At 40.8% G+C, this 16,246-nt stretch overlaps 1 protein-coding gene across 1 annotated transcript in view; it reads left to right on the top strand.

Annotated features, from left to right (window-relative positions):
* Positions 1 to 14,097, top strand: part of CNTN4 (contactin 4) — a 326,783-nt gene extending 312,686 nt beyond the window's left edge. The window contains exons 17-21 of the mRNA XM_060163881.1: positions 155 to 267; positions 835 to 1,021; positions 1,450 to 1,562; positions 8,946 to 9,114; positions 11,496 to 14,097. Coding sequence (XP_060019864.1) covers positions 155 to 267; positions 835 to 1,021; positions 1,450 to 1,562; positions 8,946 to 9,114; positions 11,496 to 11,596 — 683 coding nt within the window. The 3' untranslated portion in view covers positions 11,597 to 14,097. The remainder of the gene's footprint in view (positions 1 to 154; positions 268 to 834; positions 1,022 to 1,449; positions 1,563 to 8,945; positions 9,115 to 11,495) is intronic.
* The last annotated feature ends 2,149 nt before the right edge of the window (positions 14,098 to 16,246 follow it).

The following is a 16,246-nucleotide window of genomic DNA, read 5'->3' as shown; positions in this document are numbered from 1 at the left end:
TAATGATGGTTTCTCTGTAAAATGAGGGTTTGGATCATAATCACTAAGGACTATTCTATAATCATTGATTTTTTGCCCATATGATGCCTTTGCATCTAGAAGCCTATTCTGATGCAGCTGATAGAGTCATAACTTTTTCCATACTTATCTGCAGAACCCACCAAAGCACCAGCCAACATCTTTGCCAGAAGTCTTTCTGCAACAGATGTTGAAGTCTTCTGGGCCTCCCCCATGGAAAAGAATAGAGGTCGGATACAAGGGTATGAGGTAAGCAAGAGACAGGTGCCTTGGTTCTGGGAAAGGGTCCCTACCCCTCAATGAGAACTTTCTAGACACCCTCTGATGGGAAAAAGACCTAAAGTTCCATTTAGAGGCATTTGTTGTAGAGAATCGTTGTTTCTAAAGGAGTGTGAATGGAAGCCCTGAGCATTCCACTGTGAGATTACCCGTTTCCATGGTACTCTCCAGAGAGCTCTGTCTAAATACATGCAGGTCTAAGCATGTATAAGATGGTTGGCAAAATGAGCTTTGACTTCTGATACACCGAGGATCACTTGGGCTCAAAACAAGGTGGGGAAAAAGGGAGAAGTACCCAACCATGACGGTGCAAGTTTACCATCTCACTCTGAAACTAAGAACAAAAAGGGGCCTTTGTAATTATCGATGATTCCTCAGCACGCACAAAGCTCTTGGTTCTGAAAGCTCTGCTTACGACTTGCTGTATAGAAAATTAACTCTGTCATAAGAATCTTGTATTAAAAAAAAATCACCTGATGACGTTGGAGATATCCCCAACAGGTATGACATCCAAGGTCTTCCTTTTTATTTTCTCAGGTAAAATACTGGAGGCATGACGACAAAGAAGAAAATGCTCGAAAAATACGAACAATAGGAAATCAGACATCAACAAAAATCACCAACTTAAAAGGCAGCGCTCTGTATCATTTAGCTGTCAAGGCATATAATTCTGCAGGGACAGGCCCCTCCAGTGCGACGGTCAACGTGACAACCAGAAAGCCACGTAAGAACATTCTTGCTCAGAAATATTTTAGAGATTCATCAAACATATTCCAAGTTCATTCCCATCCCCACCTCCCAGTGATCATTTGCATACTAATTGGTATCATTATGGAAATTCAGATTTACCTTAGCATTTTAACTGAACCTTTCCGAATACCATGCAAAATTCATTGCTCCGGAGGACAGAAAGATCAATGTTTTCTCCTCACTGGGAAGGGCCACTTCTTTTAGCTATAAATGTTAGGCGACCAACTGAATCTTTTTCCATTTGCAATGCTGTATCTCGTCAGATTTTAGTGACCTTGAAGACACATATTAGTGCAATAGCCCGTTAAATTGCCTCCACTCTCGAATTCTAGGAAGGAGATATTCCTCAGAATCCATTGAGACTTAATAATCTGTGACTTCGTATATCTTAAATTTTTACAGCGCCAAGTCAGCCCCCCGGAAACATCATATGGAATTCATCGGACTCCAAAATTATCCTGAATTGGGATCAAGTGAAGGCCCTGGATAATGAGTCGGAAGTAAAAGGATACAAAGTGGGTAATTTCTTTTTGCAGAGGCACCTACTCCTGCTGTTAGGGGGGACAGACTGTTCTCATGAATCTTAAGAACCCTGTCTTCGGGGCTTTCCTGGTGGCGCAGTGGTTGAGAGTCCGCCTGCCGATGCAGGGGACACGGGTTCGTGCCCCGGTCCGGGAGGATCCCACATGCTGCGGAGCGGCTGGGCCCGTGAGCCATGGCCGCTGAGCCTGCGCGTCCGGAGCCTGTGCTCCGCAGCGGGAGAGGCCACAGCAGTGAGAGGCCCACGTACCGCACAAAAAAAAAAAAAAAAAGAACCCTGTCCTCTCTCTCCCTGACAGCACTCTGGCAGCCTCTTTCTCCCAAACACCAAAGTGGTTTGGTCTGAGTTTTGTCAACAGCCCATGACAGCTGGTCAGGATTTAGAGAATCGTCTATACTTCGGGCTCAGGCAGAGACAATCAGAAATAGTTAAAGACCTTGTGGTTGGGTCTCCAAAAAATCATGAAGAACCACATTTTAAACATTTCTACTGTCAGTTTTGTTCTGTGCTTGTCTTGATGGTATTTTTAATCAACAGTAGTAACTTCTCCCTATTACTAATGGTTAATCTTTTTTGTTCATGTTCCTATTGTTAGGGGTATGTACACACACACACACACACACACACACACACACACGTACATATACATACATATACACAAGGATTTTTTAGGACATTCGTTTGCCTGATCCCATAAATGTTAGCCTGACTTTAAAGAACTAGAAAAGAAAATGGATGTAGCCCTGGTGCCACAATTAAAGGGCATTTTAAGTATCTTGTTTTGTTTTACTTTTAAACAACCTTTGAGGCAATGCAGGCCAAACAAAACTAGTCTGCAGGATGCATCAAGCCTGCAGGCTGCTGTCTGGTGAAATTTTTGGATGCAGCTGTTGAGAGTAGCATAGTGACAGTGCTGTCAGTCATTAGTTACAGTTAGTAAAGCCAGGGCTGGAATTGGGAGTTGACATAGTTGGCCATAGAGCCTTAGGTGATGTGATTAGAGAGGGATTCAGAAACCCTCGCTGCTATGGGCTATTTTTCCTTCATCCACGTGGCACAGTGATTTGTATTCTGCCAGCAGAGAAACATTCCCTAAGAACTAATCTTCAGACCTTTCACTGGATCCCTTTGTAAAAGCAAACTTTCTGGAAGGGTCTTACAGAATAGAGCAAAAACGACCACATTTTGGTGCTCTAGTCATTATGTGACTTTAGGTAAATCATGTAACCTTTCTGGGACTGCACTTCTCTTTTATTAAAGGGGAAATCTTCCAGTATCTTCATTTTCCCCTGAGCCTTTGCATCTCTATTCCGTCTCCCTGGGACTGCCACCTCTTACATCTGCATCCTTAATCAGCCACTCATCTTTCGGGTCTAAGATGAGAAGCCTTCCCTGATGGCCAGAGCTCTCGCTATTTGTCAGATTTTTTTAAAGTACTTTCCATCCTCTCAGGTAATTGTAATTGCCTGATGACTTATTGTGAATCCCCAGACTGTGGGCCTCACGAGCACAGTGCCTGAATGGTCCCCATGATTTCTCAAGCCAAGGATGCATTCACTATGGTGGTATTAAAGGGAGCCCTCATTTCTTGAACTCCTGAATCATTAGTCTCTTAGTGAGACATAATGGGAAAGAGTTCATCTGATCAGTTTTATGTAAGAAGAGAGAGATATGGGGTTTGGTAGGCTGGAAGATGAGAGAGGAGAGCGTAGGCTCAAAGAAAGCAAAGAAAGAAGGCAAAAGTGAAGACAGACCTTGCAACTTTGGGGTCTGACCCAGGCTAACACTGCCGGGACTGAACACAGCACGAGAGAGATGCAGATGTGATCTGGGACGAATTAATTTAACCAAACCAAGGAGGAGAGTGAAAAAACAAACAAAAAAAACGGGAGCGAGAAAGTCTTCCTCCCTGCTTCCAGTGTCGCCCAGTAGCACAGAGAGAGAAAACACAACAAAAATTCAGAAAGCTTTAGGAGTCCCTGTGGAGGGGCACAAGTTCCATGAGTGAACCTCTTACTAGATTTTAAGCTCATGTTGAAGCTGGTGCTGAAATAAATTTGAAAGGCAGGGAGCTGCCTAAAGTACTTCAGGGAACCAAGCAAAATGTTAGTCGGGCAAGAAATCCTGAAGATCATTCAGCCAAAGCCCTTCCTTTCGCAGATGTGAAAACCGAAGGCCATTGAGTAAAGTGACTTGGAGTGCCCTCAGCTTTCACAGGGCAGGGATCTGTATGCAAGCTGAATTTTACTTCAGTGAACTGGGTCTAAAAGATTATAGGCATTTTTAGAAGAAAACTTGGAAAATGAGTATTATTTAGTTGCTACTTCTTTGTCTTCCTGCCCCCTCTCAGAAACTCTCATATGAGCTTGTCTTGGTAGCACTTTTCCAAGGAGACCCTTCTTATATATATATTTTTAAATTCAACAGACACTCTTGCAGACATGTAGAAGATTCCCCTGAGCAGCACAGAATTGGGCAGGTGTGGTGGAATCAAGCAGTCTAAGACCAACACGGCAGTATTCAGCTCCCAGAAAAGAACTGGGGCTTCACGGAGGATTGGGGAAACTTTTTATTTCTATAGAGCTAGAATAAAACATTGGAACAAATTACAACTGGACAGCATGGAACCTTTTCAGATGTGAGCAGCAGATCGGGTGATATAGGCTAATTTGGTATGGGGGAGATCCAAAATGTATTTATTTAATATATTCGTCACAAGGGCTCAACCACAGACTTAATTTAAAAAAAAAAAAAAAGAAAAAGAAAAGAAACAAAAAGGACACCACAGCTCAAGATAGAGTCCTATCCAGAAATCAAGGAAAGAACAGACTATCTCAGGAAAAAAGTAAAAAGACAGCACAGCAAGAGCCATGGATTTAGGCTTTTTTTTTCCCCCAAATACGGTTTTTCACGTTGGAGCTAAACTATATCTATGAAAAATAGAGTGGCACCTCCGAGTTGGGAATTTCATGCCTTAGGAAGCGTCACTCATGGCTGGGTATGAAGTGTGTAAAATGCTGCAGAAACCACATGTGCTGACAGTAGAGGAAAGAGGATTAACAAGGTTAGATCAGGTGGTAGTAAAGGGCCCTTTGTGACTTTTGATTTCCAGTTCGACTCAGTTCCTTCCCTGCCCTTTAGGGCTGGGACTGGAGGAGCCAGACTCCCTACACATCCTCATTTAGATCCCAAGGAATCTCACTGTAACTGGTTATAGATATTGAAATGCTACATATACAATGTTAATGTTCAGGGATATATATAGTTCTGTAAAAATAGTACATCTGTGTGTATGTGTGTGTATTTTTGGTTTTCTACCTAAATTGTTGAGATTCGTGGGATTTCTGCTTGCATAAATAGTCTCAAAAAGAAGTTGACTTTAGAAAGTTTAAGGTGCAAAATATTCTTTCAGCACAAAGTGTCAAGCTACTTTATGATACTTGAGCTAAAAAGAGAGCGTCTGGTTTCAGTATCACAAACTAAACTGTCTACAGAGCCAGGCAGGTTATGTAAAGGGATTCAGCTAGCTTAATCCTTTCAATAAATACTGTCAGTATACGTGCCAAGCACTGTTTTAATTCTTAATTTTGTAATAACCCATGAAGTAGGTGCAGTTATTAGCCCCAGTTTTATAGATGAAGAACTCATGGCATAGAGTTTAGTAACTTGCCTACTTCACATAGCTAGTATTTTTTTCACTGATTTATTGAGATATAGTTGACGTATAACATTGTGTAAGTTTAAGGTATACAGTGTGTTGATTTGATACATTTATATATTGCAAAAAGATCACCACCATAGCATTTACTAATGCCTCCATCCCATCACATAATTACCATTCCTTGTTTGTGGTGAGAACATTTTAGATCTACTTTCTTAGCAACATTCAAGTATATGGTACAGTGTTGTTAACACAGCTAGTATATTGAAGAGCTGTGCTCTGAACACAGGCAGTATGGATCCAGAGTCCCACCTTTTAACCACTCAGCTATTCTGCCTGCCATCAGTAAACAAACAGATCAAGTGGTAATAAAGTAGTACCAAGAGAAATAACTCAGAGTGAGGAGAATAAACAGTGCCATGGGATAGATAGGAGAGACATTATTTTAAATAAAGCACAGGGAAAGGCTCTATCAAGAGGTGACATTTCGATTGGGCCATGAAAAAAGGAGAGAATAAGATAGGCAGCTCTCTGAGAGTGTTCCAAGCATAGTGAACAGGATATGCAAAGGTCCTGAGGTAGATACATGCCAATGTGACACAATAGGAAGTGCTGGAGAGTGTGATAAGCTACAGAGCTTGTGATGGTCCAGCATAGGCAGCAGCTTCTCAGCTCCAGCCAATTATTGCCAGACAGGAATGTAGACCAGTGTGGCCATATCTTCCAGTTTTTAGTAGAACCCAAAACTTTATCATGTATAGTTTCTTGGTTTGTACATGTTGACATCTAACTCAAAAAAAAAAAAATGTAAACCCACTAAGGGCCCAATAGTTAAAATATGCAGGCCAAATGTTACCCATGGGCCACGAGCTTTCTATGATCTAACCCCCCTTGTTTTGCATTCATGAAGACAGAGACCAGAGAGGGGAAGCAAGTTGCCCACAGTGGTGGCCAAGCTGGTCTCAGTTACGAATATAGGCTGTGAACCCAGACTGCCTGGGTTTGAATGCTGGATCCCCCACTTACTGGCCATGAGACCCTGGGCACATTGCTAAACATCTCCAGGTCTCAGATTTCTCATCTTTAAAATCAGAATAATAACAGTGCCTACCTCAAGGGGTAATCTATATTAGCACATAGAATATAAAGTGTTCAGACACATAGTAAGCATTCAATAACGTTTGATTCTATCATCAGGATTCCCACAAATTCACTCTTCCTCTGTGTCTTCCACTCTGGATTATAGGAAATGCAAGCACAGCCTTTAAGTCAATCAGCTGAACCAAGTGTGTAGTGTAAATAAAGGTTTTACCGGCCTTTATTTAGGTGCCACTGGGGTCCCCATCATTAGAAGACTGATAAGCAATGCTGATAAAAGGGCAGTTTTTTCCTGGAAGTCTTCCTTTTGGATTTACAGCTGAAACGAGTTGAATCCTCTGTGCTCTGGCGGAGCTGAATCAAAGAAGCAATTTAGTCCTCAAAGCCAGGTGTGCCCTTGCATCCCATCAGCCAGCTCATGTTCCTGAAGGGCCGTGATGAGATGCTGTGACAGTCCTGAATGCGCCTCAGGATTTATTTGAGCCTGATCAGTAGTGAGGGGATGCTGAGTTTGATACAACTGATGCTCTGAGAAGGAAGGGGGACACTTATGAATCTTTCCACCTCAAGGAAATTGTGTTTTCCACCTTGGATTAGAGAGACATAAATAAAGGTGATGAAATGCCAGGAAACAAATGGGATCTAAACCGTTTTAAGGGACTTTTATGAATTTCACTTGTGTTTGATTTTTTTTTGCAGTGGAAGGGCGGGTAACCCTATGTCTCTGACCTCAGCCAATCAGAATTTACAGTGGGTCTTAGGGAAAGAGGAGCCAGTCCTGTGGTTCTCAAAGTGTGGTCTCTGGAGCAGAGGCAATGGTGTTACCTGGGAACTTGTTAGAGATGCAGATTTTTCAAGTTCCACCTGAAACCCACTAAATCAGAAACTCTGGGGTGGAGCCCAGTGTTCTGTGTTTTAATAAGCCCTCCAGGCAACTCTGATGCAGGCTCGGGTTGGAGAACGCTGGTCTCATTCATGATTCACTGAATGAACATCCCCTGAAGATCTTTCTTAACCATGTGTCACGGCCTGGACCCTTCTGCTATGGAGCCTGACTGAGGAGGGCTGGGGCGAGGCTGGAGAAGGATTTCTCAGCCTCCCCACTGGTGCCACTTTGAGCTGGATAATTCTCTGTTGCAGGGCCTGTCCTCTGCATTATAGGAGGACCCACCCACCCGTTGTGACAACAGAAAATGTCTGCAGACATTGCCAGATGCCCCAGGGAACAAAACTGGTCCTCCCCCCTCCCACCCCTGTTGAGAACCAGTGGCCTGCAGCTTCAGTATTTTTTACAACCTCGCCAGGTGCTTCTAACACACAGCCAGGACCAGAACCATTCATGTTACCCAACTCTATTTTTTTTTTTTTTTATTGTCAAGAGAAATGATGGGTTATGGTGATTTAAGAGTACAGGCTTAGGAGCCCTCATCTTACCACTCACCAGCTCTGTGACATCTCTGGGCCTCAGTTTCCTCATCTGCAGAAAAGAATAACCGTGCCTGTCCTGTCAGGTTGTTGTGGCAGTTAAATATGGTCATGTCAATAGGGTGCCTGGCTCATTGTAAACATCAGAAAGTATTTGTGGGACAGTTCTTGTCACAATTATCATATCCAGAAAGGCAGGTGCACCTCTCTGGGCCTTTATCTTTTGTTCCTGGTGGGAATTGTTGGTGACCACAGTAGGCAATGCCAGGTGGTGAATGTATTTTCAAGAGAGCTAGTTGCCTATCTCTTCACATGAACTACCAGCCTAGTCTCTGACCCAGAGGAAACCAAGAAGGGGAACAAAGAGTGGCACTGTTGAAGCTACATGAGTGGCACTGTTGAAGCTACAGACACTTCTAGAGTGAGAGTAATTGCCCCATAACATCCCCTCTTTTCTGTGTAGCTGAAAAAGCGGTCCAGTGTCCTCTGGGGGTTATAGCACTTGTCTTTCAGAGATGCTCTCCCTGTTCTGAAATGTCCTCTTTCCAAAGGATTAATAATAATGATAACTTTTGGCCTGATTTTTACACCTTACTTTTTGCTTCTAACCTTTGCTGTGTATGTTTGTACCTTTTGTTCCTTTTAAGGCTTCATAGATACTGTTTCTTACATGCTTCCTTTGAGCCCTTCATTTTATTCAGTCCTGTGCAATTGTAAAGACTTCCCAGAAAAGTGGGCGTTATTGTCCCTGTTTTACAGATGTGGGCAGTGAGGCTCAGAGCGGGAAAGTAAGTGGACCACGGTCACACAGCAGCCAAGTCTGCCCTCATGCCAAAGACCCTCATGTGTAACTGAGCTCTGTACATCCACCTTCTCCATGTGTGTTAACTGACCTTCCAGAGGCTACATGAGGCCACACAGCACGTCGTTAGACTCATGCTAGCCCCGCTGCCATGCTGCACAACGCTTTAAACTCTTTCCTCATAATGAAATCAGTGGTGGCTGCAGACATGCCCCTCGCTATTAAATGAGCCTTCCAAATGCAAGTGGGCAGCCTGACAACCTCGGCGTCCCTGCGTTTCACTGGTGCCCAGAGGTGAAAGTGAAGGAATGCTCCATCCTTGGGGCCTTTGTGAGGACAGCAGGTGATACCTGTTCTTTCCATATTGGCAGGTCTTGTACAGATGGAGCAGACAAAGCAGCACATCTGTCATTGAAACAAATGAAACATCAGTGGAGCTTTCTTTGCCTTTTGATGAAGATTATATAATAGAAATTAAGCCATTCAGTGATGGAGGAGATGGCAGCAGCAGTGAACAGATTCGAATTCCAAAGATATCAAGTAAGAATGTCTTTTTTTGCCTCCCTTCTCCCTGTCTGCCCTATCTCCTAAGCTTCCCAGTGAGTCAGGGCTAGGGTGAAATTAAGCCCGGAAAAAAAAAAAAAAAAAAAGCTAAAATAAAAATGGACGATACCATCCCCCTTCCTCAGACCACTGGTATTTGCTGGCCTCAGGTAGTTTTGTGCAGAAGACAGTTTGACTAGTGTTGACTGATTTAATCAGCTGGCTATCAAAGATCAGGTTAAAGCAGCCCCAAATCAGTCACCCAGGCTTCTCCATGTGGACCCATGTAGTTTGCATCTACAATAACCCCAAAATTACAGCTTAGAAAGTTAAAAGCATGACTCAGGAAGAACAAGCAAAGCGTTCTTCAAAATGCTCTGGAAACGTGTCCGTAGTGACACAATATAATGTCTTTGGCCGAAAATATTTTGAACTTGACACTGTTTATTTTGAACATGCGTATGTAACATATGTATATAAATGCACATGTCTACAGACAGTCAAGATTATCTTTGTTTACAAAGACTGTTGAAGAGTGTGTTCTTTTTTGAGCCAAATACATTCAACTTAGTTTTCAAATACTATGTTTGCAAATATCTCAGCAGCATATTATTTTTTGGGTTTTTTTTTGGTATGATTTTATTTATTTGAAATTAAAAGAAAAAAAACAGAACAGGCAAATCCATAGAGGCAGATTAGTGACTGGTAGTGACTGGCCAGCGGTGTGAATTGTGGCTTAACGGGTACTGGGTTTCCATTCGGATGATGAAGAAGTTCTGGAACTAGCTTACAGTCCCGGTTGTACAGCATTGGAGTGAACTTAATGTCACTGAATCGTACACTTTAAAATGGTAACTTTTACGTCATGTGTATTTTACCACAATAATAAAAAGTATAAGATTGCCATTAGGTATCTAAGTATAGATTTTCATTGGCCTTTGGATTTAACAGTCTAGATAAGGGGTTCAGTGAGGGCTGGAGATATGAACTTTCAAGCCATCCGTGGAGATACGATATTTTAAATCATGGGCAACCCTCACTACAGAGTTCTGAGCTTCAGCCCCTTTGCCAAGTGTCCATCATAGTAGTTTTCAGATGAGGAAAGGGTCTAGTATTCTTGCTGATATCAAGTTTTAGTAAAGCATCCACTAAGACTTTTTAATTACATCTATAAAATTTGGATGCCTCAAATCAGAAAACAAAATGTTTAATGGTCATTTCACCCTTCTTCTGAATAAGCACTTGTTAATGTTAATGGACATAGAACAGGACTTCAGGTGGGAAACCAAGGCTGCCCCAAGACATGCTCCGAATTCAGGAGTAATTTACCAGTTTCCAGGTGAGGTTTATATTTACTGCACCTTTTTTGCATACAAACACTAAAGGCATTTTTGTCTTTTAAAACACTGGGGAGAATTGGTTTCTACATATCAGAAGAGGACTCTAACTTCTGTTGGAAGGAACCAGATTTATGGTGATATGTGGAAATTATCTCCAGGCCAAAAAAAACACAAGATGAGAATTTGTTTGGGGATTAATTTATCTCACTTTCTTTAAATCTGACTTCATACTTGCTTATCATTGCAAGGATTATTTTTTTTTAAAGACTGATGATTCTTGGTTTAATTCATTACAAAAACATTTTAAGCAATTTTATTGGTAAAATTATTAGATGATAAGGATGTAACTGTGAGCAAAACATGATCTCTTTCTCAAGAGGTTTTCCATTTTGTTGGTCAGAGATCTTACGATCTTGATAAAACCTCAAATGACAGTTGGTAACTTCTTACTGTGAAAAAATGTAAGATGTATAAGAAAAAGTTTTAAAAGGATTGAGATTATCTTGTTGGGCAAAAAAAAAAAAAAAAAGAGGTATGTTTAGACAGACATGAGTTGGAATCCCAATTCAGTTATTTACTAACTGGGTAATCTTAGACTTATCTTACTTCTCTGGGCCCCCATTTCCTTAGCAGTTAAATGGTGTGATAACCATACCAGAGGTCTTCAGGGTTTTTTATAGGAATTAAATGTCATGTGGCTCTGTGCCCGGCATTAAGCTTGAATTCGAAAGGGAACGTCAATGTTTATTTTGCTGCTTCATTGATACCATAGTATTTATCAGTAATGTTACCAGTCATATTGAAGTTTCTTCTCATGTTAGAGGGGGACACCCTCCTTTTACAGATGCTTAAACAGAGATCCAGAGATGTCCCCCACCTGCTCCCAGGTTCATAGTTAGGGGGTCATAGAACTGAGACTAAAAAAGTCAACAAGAGATGGTGATTTCCAGTAGACTTCAGATAGTTCTTCGGTTTCCAAAAGCCCTGGGGCCCCGCCTCCCTTTGTTGCCGAGGTGAGTAAATTTCTTCTCTCTCCAGATGCCTATGCAAGAGGAGCGGGGCCGTCCACTTCCAACGCATGCACGCTGTCGGCCATCAGTACGATCATGATCTCCCTCACAGCCAGGTCCAGTTTATGACAACAGTTCTCTAAAGGACTTGCTGTTTATAATATAAGCAACATTTAGCTAGTTGTTTTGAAGACACCCAGTACTAAGTAATATTGTTGTTCAAGTACATCTTATTACTGGAAAAAAAAATGTTTTTTGCTTCTTTAGGAATGGCATTCTACAGTACTTCCTCAAAGCAAATCTAGCTTTGTCTGAAGTTTCTTTGGAAACTCTGCAATGCACTGAAGACATCTGTAATATGATGTTACCAAAGCAGTTTACATATGTCCTTATATGCATATTTTTATTATATATTTAGTGTTTTATAGACTTTTTTAAAGTTAACATGAAATGTAGATATTAATTTTTTTCCTCTGCTGTAAAATGCTATGGGCAACACAATCATATGGTTATTATTTGAAAATAGTTCCTTTAAAGACAGAGTTGGAAACTCACCTTGGTAAATACATTGCAGATTTCTTGTACAGTTTTATAAGGGTCTAGTGGCAGAACAGCTGAAGACTTGGTCTGTAACTCAAGGCTGCTGTATGGAAATGATTCTTGGGATGACTAATGTACTGAATCAAGTCATTTTGCCACGTACAATATGCTTTCCAGCCCTGTTGTGAATTCTGTTGTTCAACACAACCTGAGATGGTTTCAGGAATGGCTGCAATCTCAAAACCTAAACTAACTTGCCCAAGAGGCACCTTGTGCAATATTCCCATCCCTGAATTTAGCATCCTACGGTAAGACTTTCTTTTCCCTCAACTCAGTTAACATTGTCTTTGTAGCAGTAGCATTATCTTAGACATGACATTGGAAGTTAAATATCCTGTAGTAACATAGACCAAAAGTTAATAGAGTCAACCATGTCTTTCAAAGGATAGAAGATAATTTTACTATCTTTAAATGTATCTGTCTTGAATGTACATTTAACAACAAAAAGGGTAATTCTCTGTTGATGGATTCGTAACTTCTTTACAAAATTTCTTATAGATAATATGTGTATCTCTTTAATAATAGAGCCCTTCTTTTGAATCAAAGTTATGTATGGAGTCTGGCAGATTTCTCCTATTTCAGCACCTAGCTGCCACAAAGAATTTTTTTCATGACTCTATAAAAGATCTTTAGTACAATGGTGTGGTATCTCAATGAGTCTCCTGTTTTGCAATAGGTAGCCTCATTGCTTTACAAGTTTCATCTTCTACGTCTTAAAATCACACACTGGAAAATGACAATATCAACAAAACTGTATTCTTATGAAAAGAACTATTTGTAATAATGGGGGAGGTTTTGTAAGCTGACACTAGTGGAACAGTGCATATAAAAGGCAATGAAATTTTCTATAAAAATTTTCACATGTAGACACGCTGCCACCTTTTCTTCTTTCTCAGAGAGCTCAAATTTGCCTGTAATTTGTCATTTTTCCTTAACTTTTCAACCTTCTAGCTATATTTATCCAATAAAGTCATAATCAGGATTCCACTTGTGTAAAAACTAGGGTGGTAACTGGAAAAAAAAATATTGTCAGTATTTCAAGCTGTGTTCCTTTCTTAGTTTGATATGGTTACTTCTATGTTAAAATAAAACAAAATTTTAAATCACATGCAAAAAAAATCAACAAAATAATAAAATGAATGAAAAAAAAAGATACCCCAGGTAGTTCCCAACCCCAGTGTAAATATTTACCAGTGATCTAGCATATGTAATCTCTTTTTAAAGGTATTGTTAATAAATATTCTGTCATTTGTAAAGATACTTGTCTTTTGGGAGCATTTTTCCTGCCTGCCTGTCAGGGAATTTGTGAGCTCACCCTTGTGCTAGTTATAATTTAAGATCATAGAGGGACTCAGAAGTCTCTGGTCACGATCCAAAGCTAGTTGACCCAGAGCTCTTCCTTTGGAATTGACAACCCTGAAAACATCATTGCAGATCCTCTTTGGAGGTAGAGAGGGACAAACATCCACAAATAAATGTCCTGAAGATCAAACTTGAATAGATCCTCTGCATTAGCTAAGTCTTTTCTGTATTTAATCTAAGGCTATCTGTTGTTTTAAGGTTTCCCCAACCCCGCTGCTAAAAGGATAGAATCTAAACTTGAGGCCCTTCTTAATGTAATAACAGCTTAACTCTGTACCCGGCCACACAGAGTCCTCACTGGCCCCTGAACACTGCTCGCTTTTGGTCTCACCTCTGTGCCTTTTGGGCATCTGGTTGCCCCTTCCTGAAATACCCCCCACTGTTCTTTATCACCTGAATCCCCACTGTCCTAGGGTAGGCTCGTCTGTGAAGCCTTCCCACACTCCAGTCCTTGGTGACATCCTTCCTCTGAATGAGCTGTAAGCCCTGTGGATACCCCTCATTTAGTAATTAATCAGGTACTACTTTTGGAAATCTCTTGTACTGTTATCTTGCATTTTAATTTAACTCCTGTATTGTTACTTAATTTTCCTTGTATGTATGCCTTGTCTTCCCAACTAGATTGTAAGCTCCTTGAGGGCAGGGACTTTGGTCTTATCTTCCATGTACTCTCCATAGTGCCTAGCACAGTGCCTTGCAATAAATAATCATTGTTTAATTGATCGAAAGGGTCTTTGAAGTAGCATTTTGCATCAGTTGCCTACCTGTGTGCCCTAGTGAACCAATCAGAGGAGACTGTGTCACTATTTTGCAAGGTGGCAGAAAGTGTCAGAAGGCCTGGCTTCTGACTTGATGCCTTGAAAAAGTCCTTTAATCTCTCAGCTTCATCATCTGATACATGAGGCCCTGGATTAGCTGAGTCTGACCGAGCTCAAGATGTTTTTTAAAAGTGCCCCGTGGACACCTTCACCCAAACGTGTCTGATTTGTTGGTTTCCATGGTTGTTGCAGGTTAGGCTCACTGGTTGCAAGCCACAGAAGCAACTCTGGATAACCTGAGCGAACAAAAAGGAATGACCCTGGTCAGATAACATGAGCCAAGGAGACACTGAATGCCCAAGCCTTGGCGAGAATAAGAAGCAGGCCACTCCGAGGATCAAGCCTGCAGGAACTTTGCAAAGTCTTTTGGGGGAGCTATTGTGGGGATGAATTGGCTCTGTTTCTGATTTTGATGCCACTCTGTTCAGTATCCAAATTCCTAGAAGAGGCTGATCGATCCAATTGGTGTCATACCGCCTGAGCATCTCGATCGTGCACTCAAGGGAGAGAGAGTTTGTTAAAGGAAAATTGAGATGATGTTTCTAGAAGATGGGATAATAAACACTAAGAAGGTCTAAGCAGCACACTCTCTATGCTTAGCCCTCCAGGCAGGATTCCCCAACCCCTAGTACCAGTTAATATGTGCAGGGGGGATGTATTACTGCTTGGGAGTTTTGCACAGTGACTCTGAAGGAGAAGCACTAGAAAAGCGCCTATTTGCTTTGCTTATTTAATCTTCCCCAGCACTTCCTCTGATGCTCATTTTGTGTGTGAATAGTCCACCTGTGATTTAACTGTATAAAAGGAGATTCTATTTTGCCAGATAAGTGGATTCTCTCAGCATTCCTGAGTTTTTATAAAGCCCACAGACCCTGTGTACGAAACAGCTTCTTTCCACGGGAGCAGAAGACATGGGTGATAAACTTCATCTTCAGGTGAGCTTGGAATTCTTCCAGCCTGAGGTGGGAGCTGCCGTAAGCTTTTATCTTAAAATAATGATTGAGTTATTCCTACCGTCAAATTTTTGGTTATTTACATTTGGGAAGCAGCCTTCTATCCTGATGAACCTTTTCCCAGTCTCTCCCACCACCCGTACCTTACTGCAGATATGCTGCAGGAATGCTGAATTCTAAAAAGTACATAAATAGTACATAATTAGCTACTAAAATGTCATGTAATTTTTAAAGTATTTTAATGTAATCAACCACCAGATGATTTTTGCACACCGTATCGGATTATCAATGCTACTGTTCACCTCCATTAACACAGATAATCAAGAATTGGCTGTATTTTCTTTTTTTTTCATTTTTATTTTATATTGGAGTATAGTTGATTAACAATGATGTGTTAGTTACAGGTGTACAGCAGGGTGATTCAGTTATACCCATACATGTATCCATTCTTTTTAAAATTCTTTTCCCATTTATGTTGTTACAGAATATTGAGCTGAGTTCCCTGTGCTAAACAGTAGGTCCTTGTTAGTTATCTATTTTATTTTATTATTTTTTTATTCAAACAGAAAGTCACAAAAATTATATTCATCCTCATCAGTTCACTCAGTTCCATGTAATTAATTTTTTTTCATCTTGATCTTTTGTTAGCACTTTTATGAGTTCATCAGTTTTCCATTAGAGTTCTGAAAATGCTTATTCATTCAGTTCAGCAGTATAGTCAGTTACCAGAAACCTGTACTTGTCAGAGTCTTTTCCATGAATAGTTATCTATTTTAAATATAGCAGTGTGTACATGTCAATACCAAACTCCCAATCTACCCCTCCCCCCAACCCCATGCTTTCCCCCTGGTAACCATAAGTTCATTCTCTAAGTCTGAGAGTGTTTTTGTTTTGTAAATAGGTTCATTTGTATCATTTTTTTAGATTCTGCATATAAGTGATATCATATGATGTTTGTCTTTCTGTCTGATTATTTACTTCACTTAGTATGATAATCTCCAGTCCCATCCATGTTGCTGCAAATGGCCTTCTTTCTTTCTTTTTAC

The sequence above is a fragment of the Lagenorhynchus albirostris genome, chromosome 10 (genome assembly GCF_949774975.1).
Source record: "Lagenorhynchus albirostris chromosome 10, mLagAlb1.1, whole genome shotgun sequence".
In the NCBI taxonomy this organism is placed as follows: Eukaryota; Metazoa; Chordata; class Mammalia; order Artiodactyla; family Delphinidae; genus Lagenorhynchus; species Lagenorhynchus albirostris.
The sequence above is the reverse complement of the archived record's forward strand: the minus strand, read 5'-3'. Positions and strand labels throughout refer to the sequence as shown.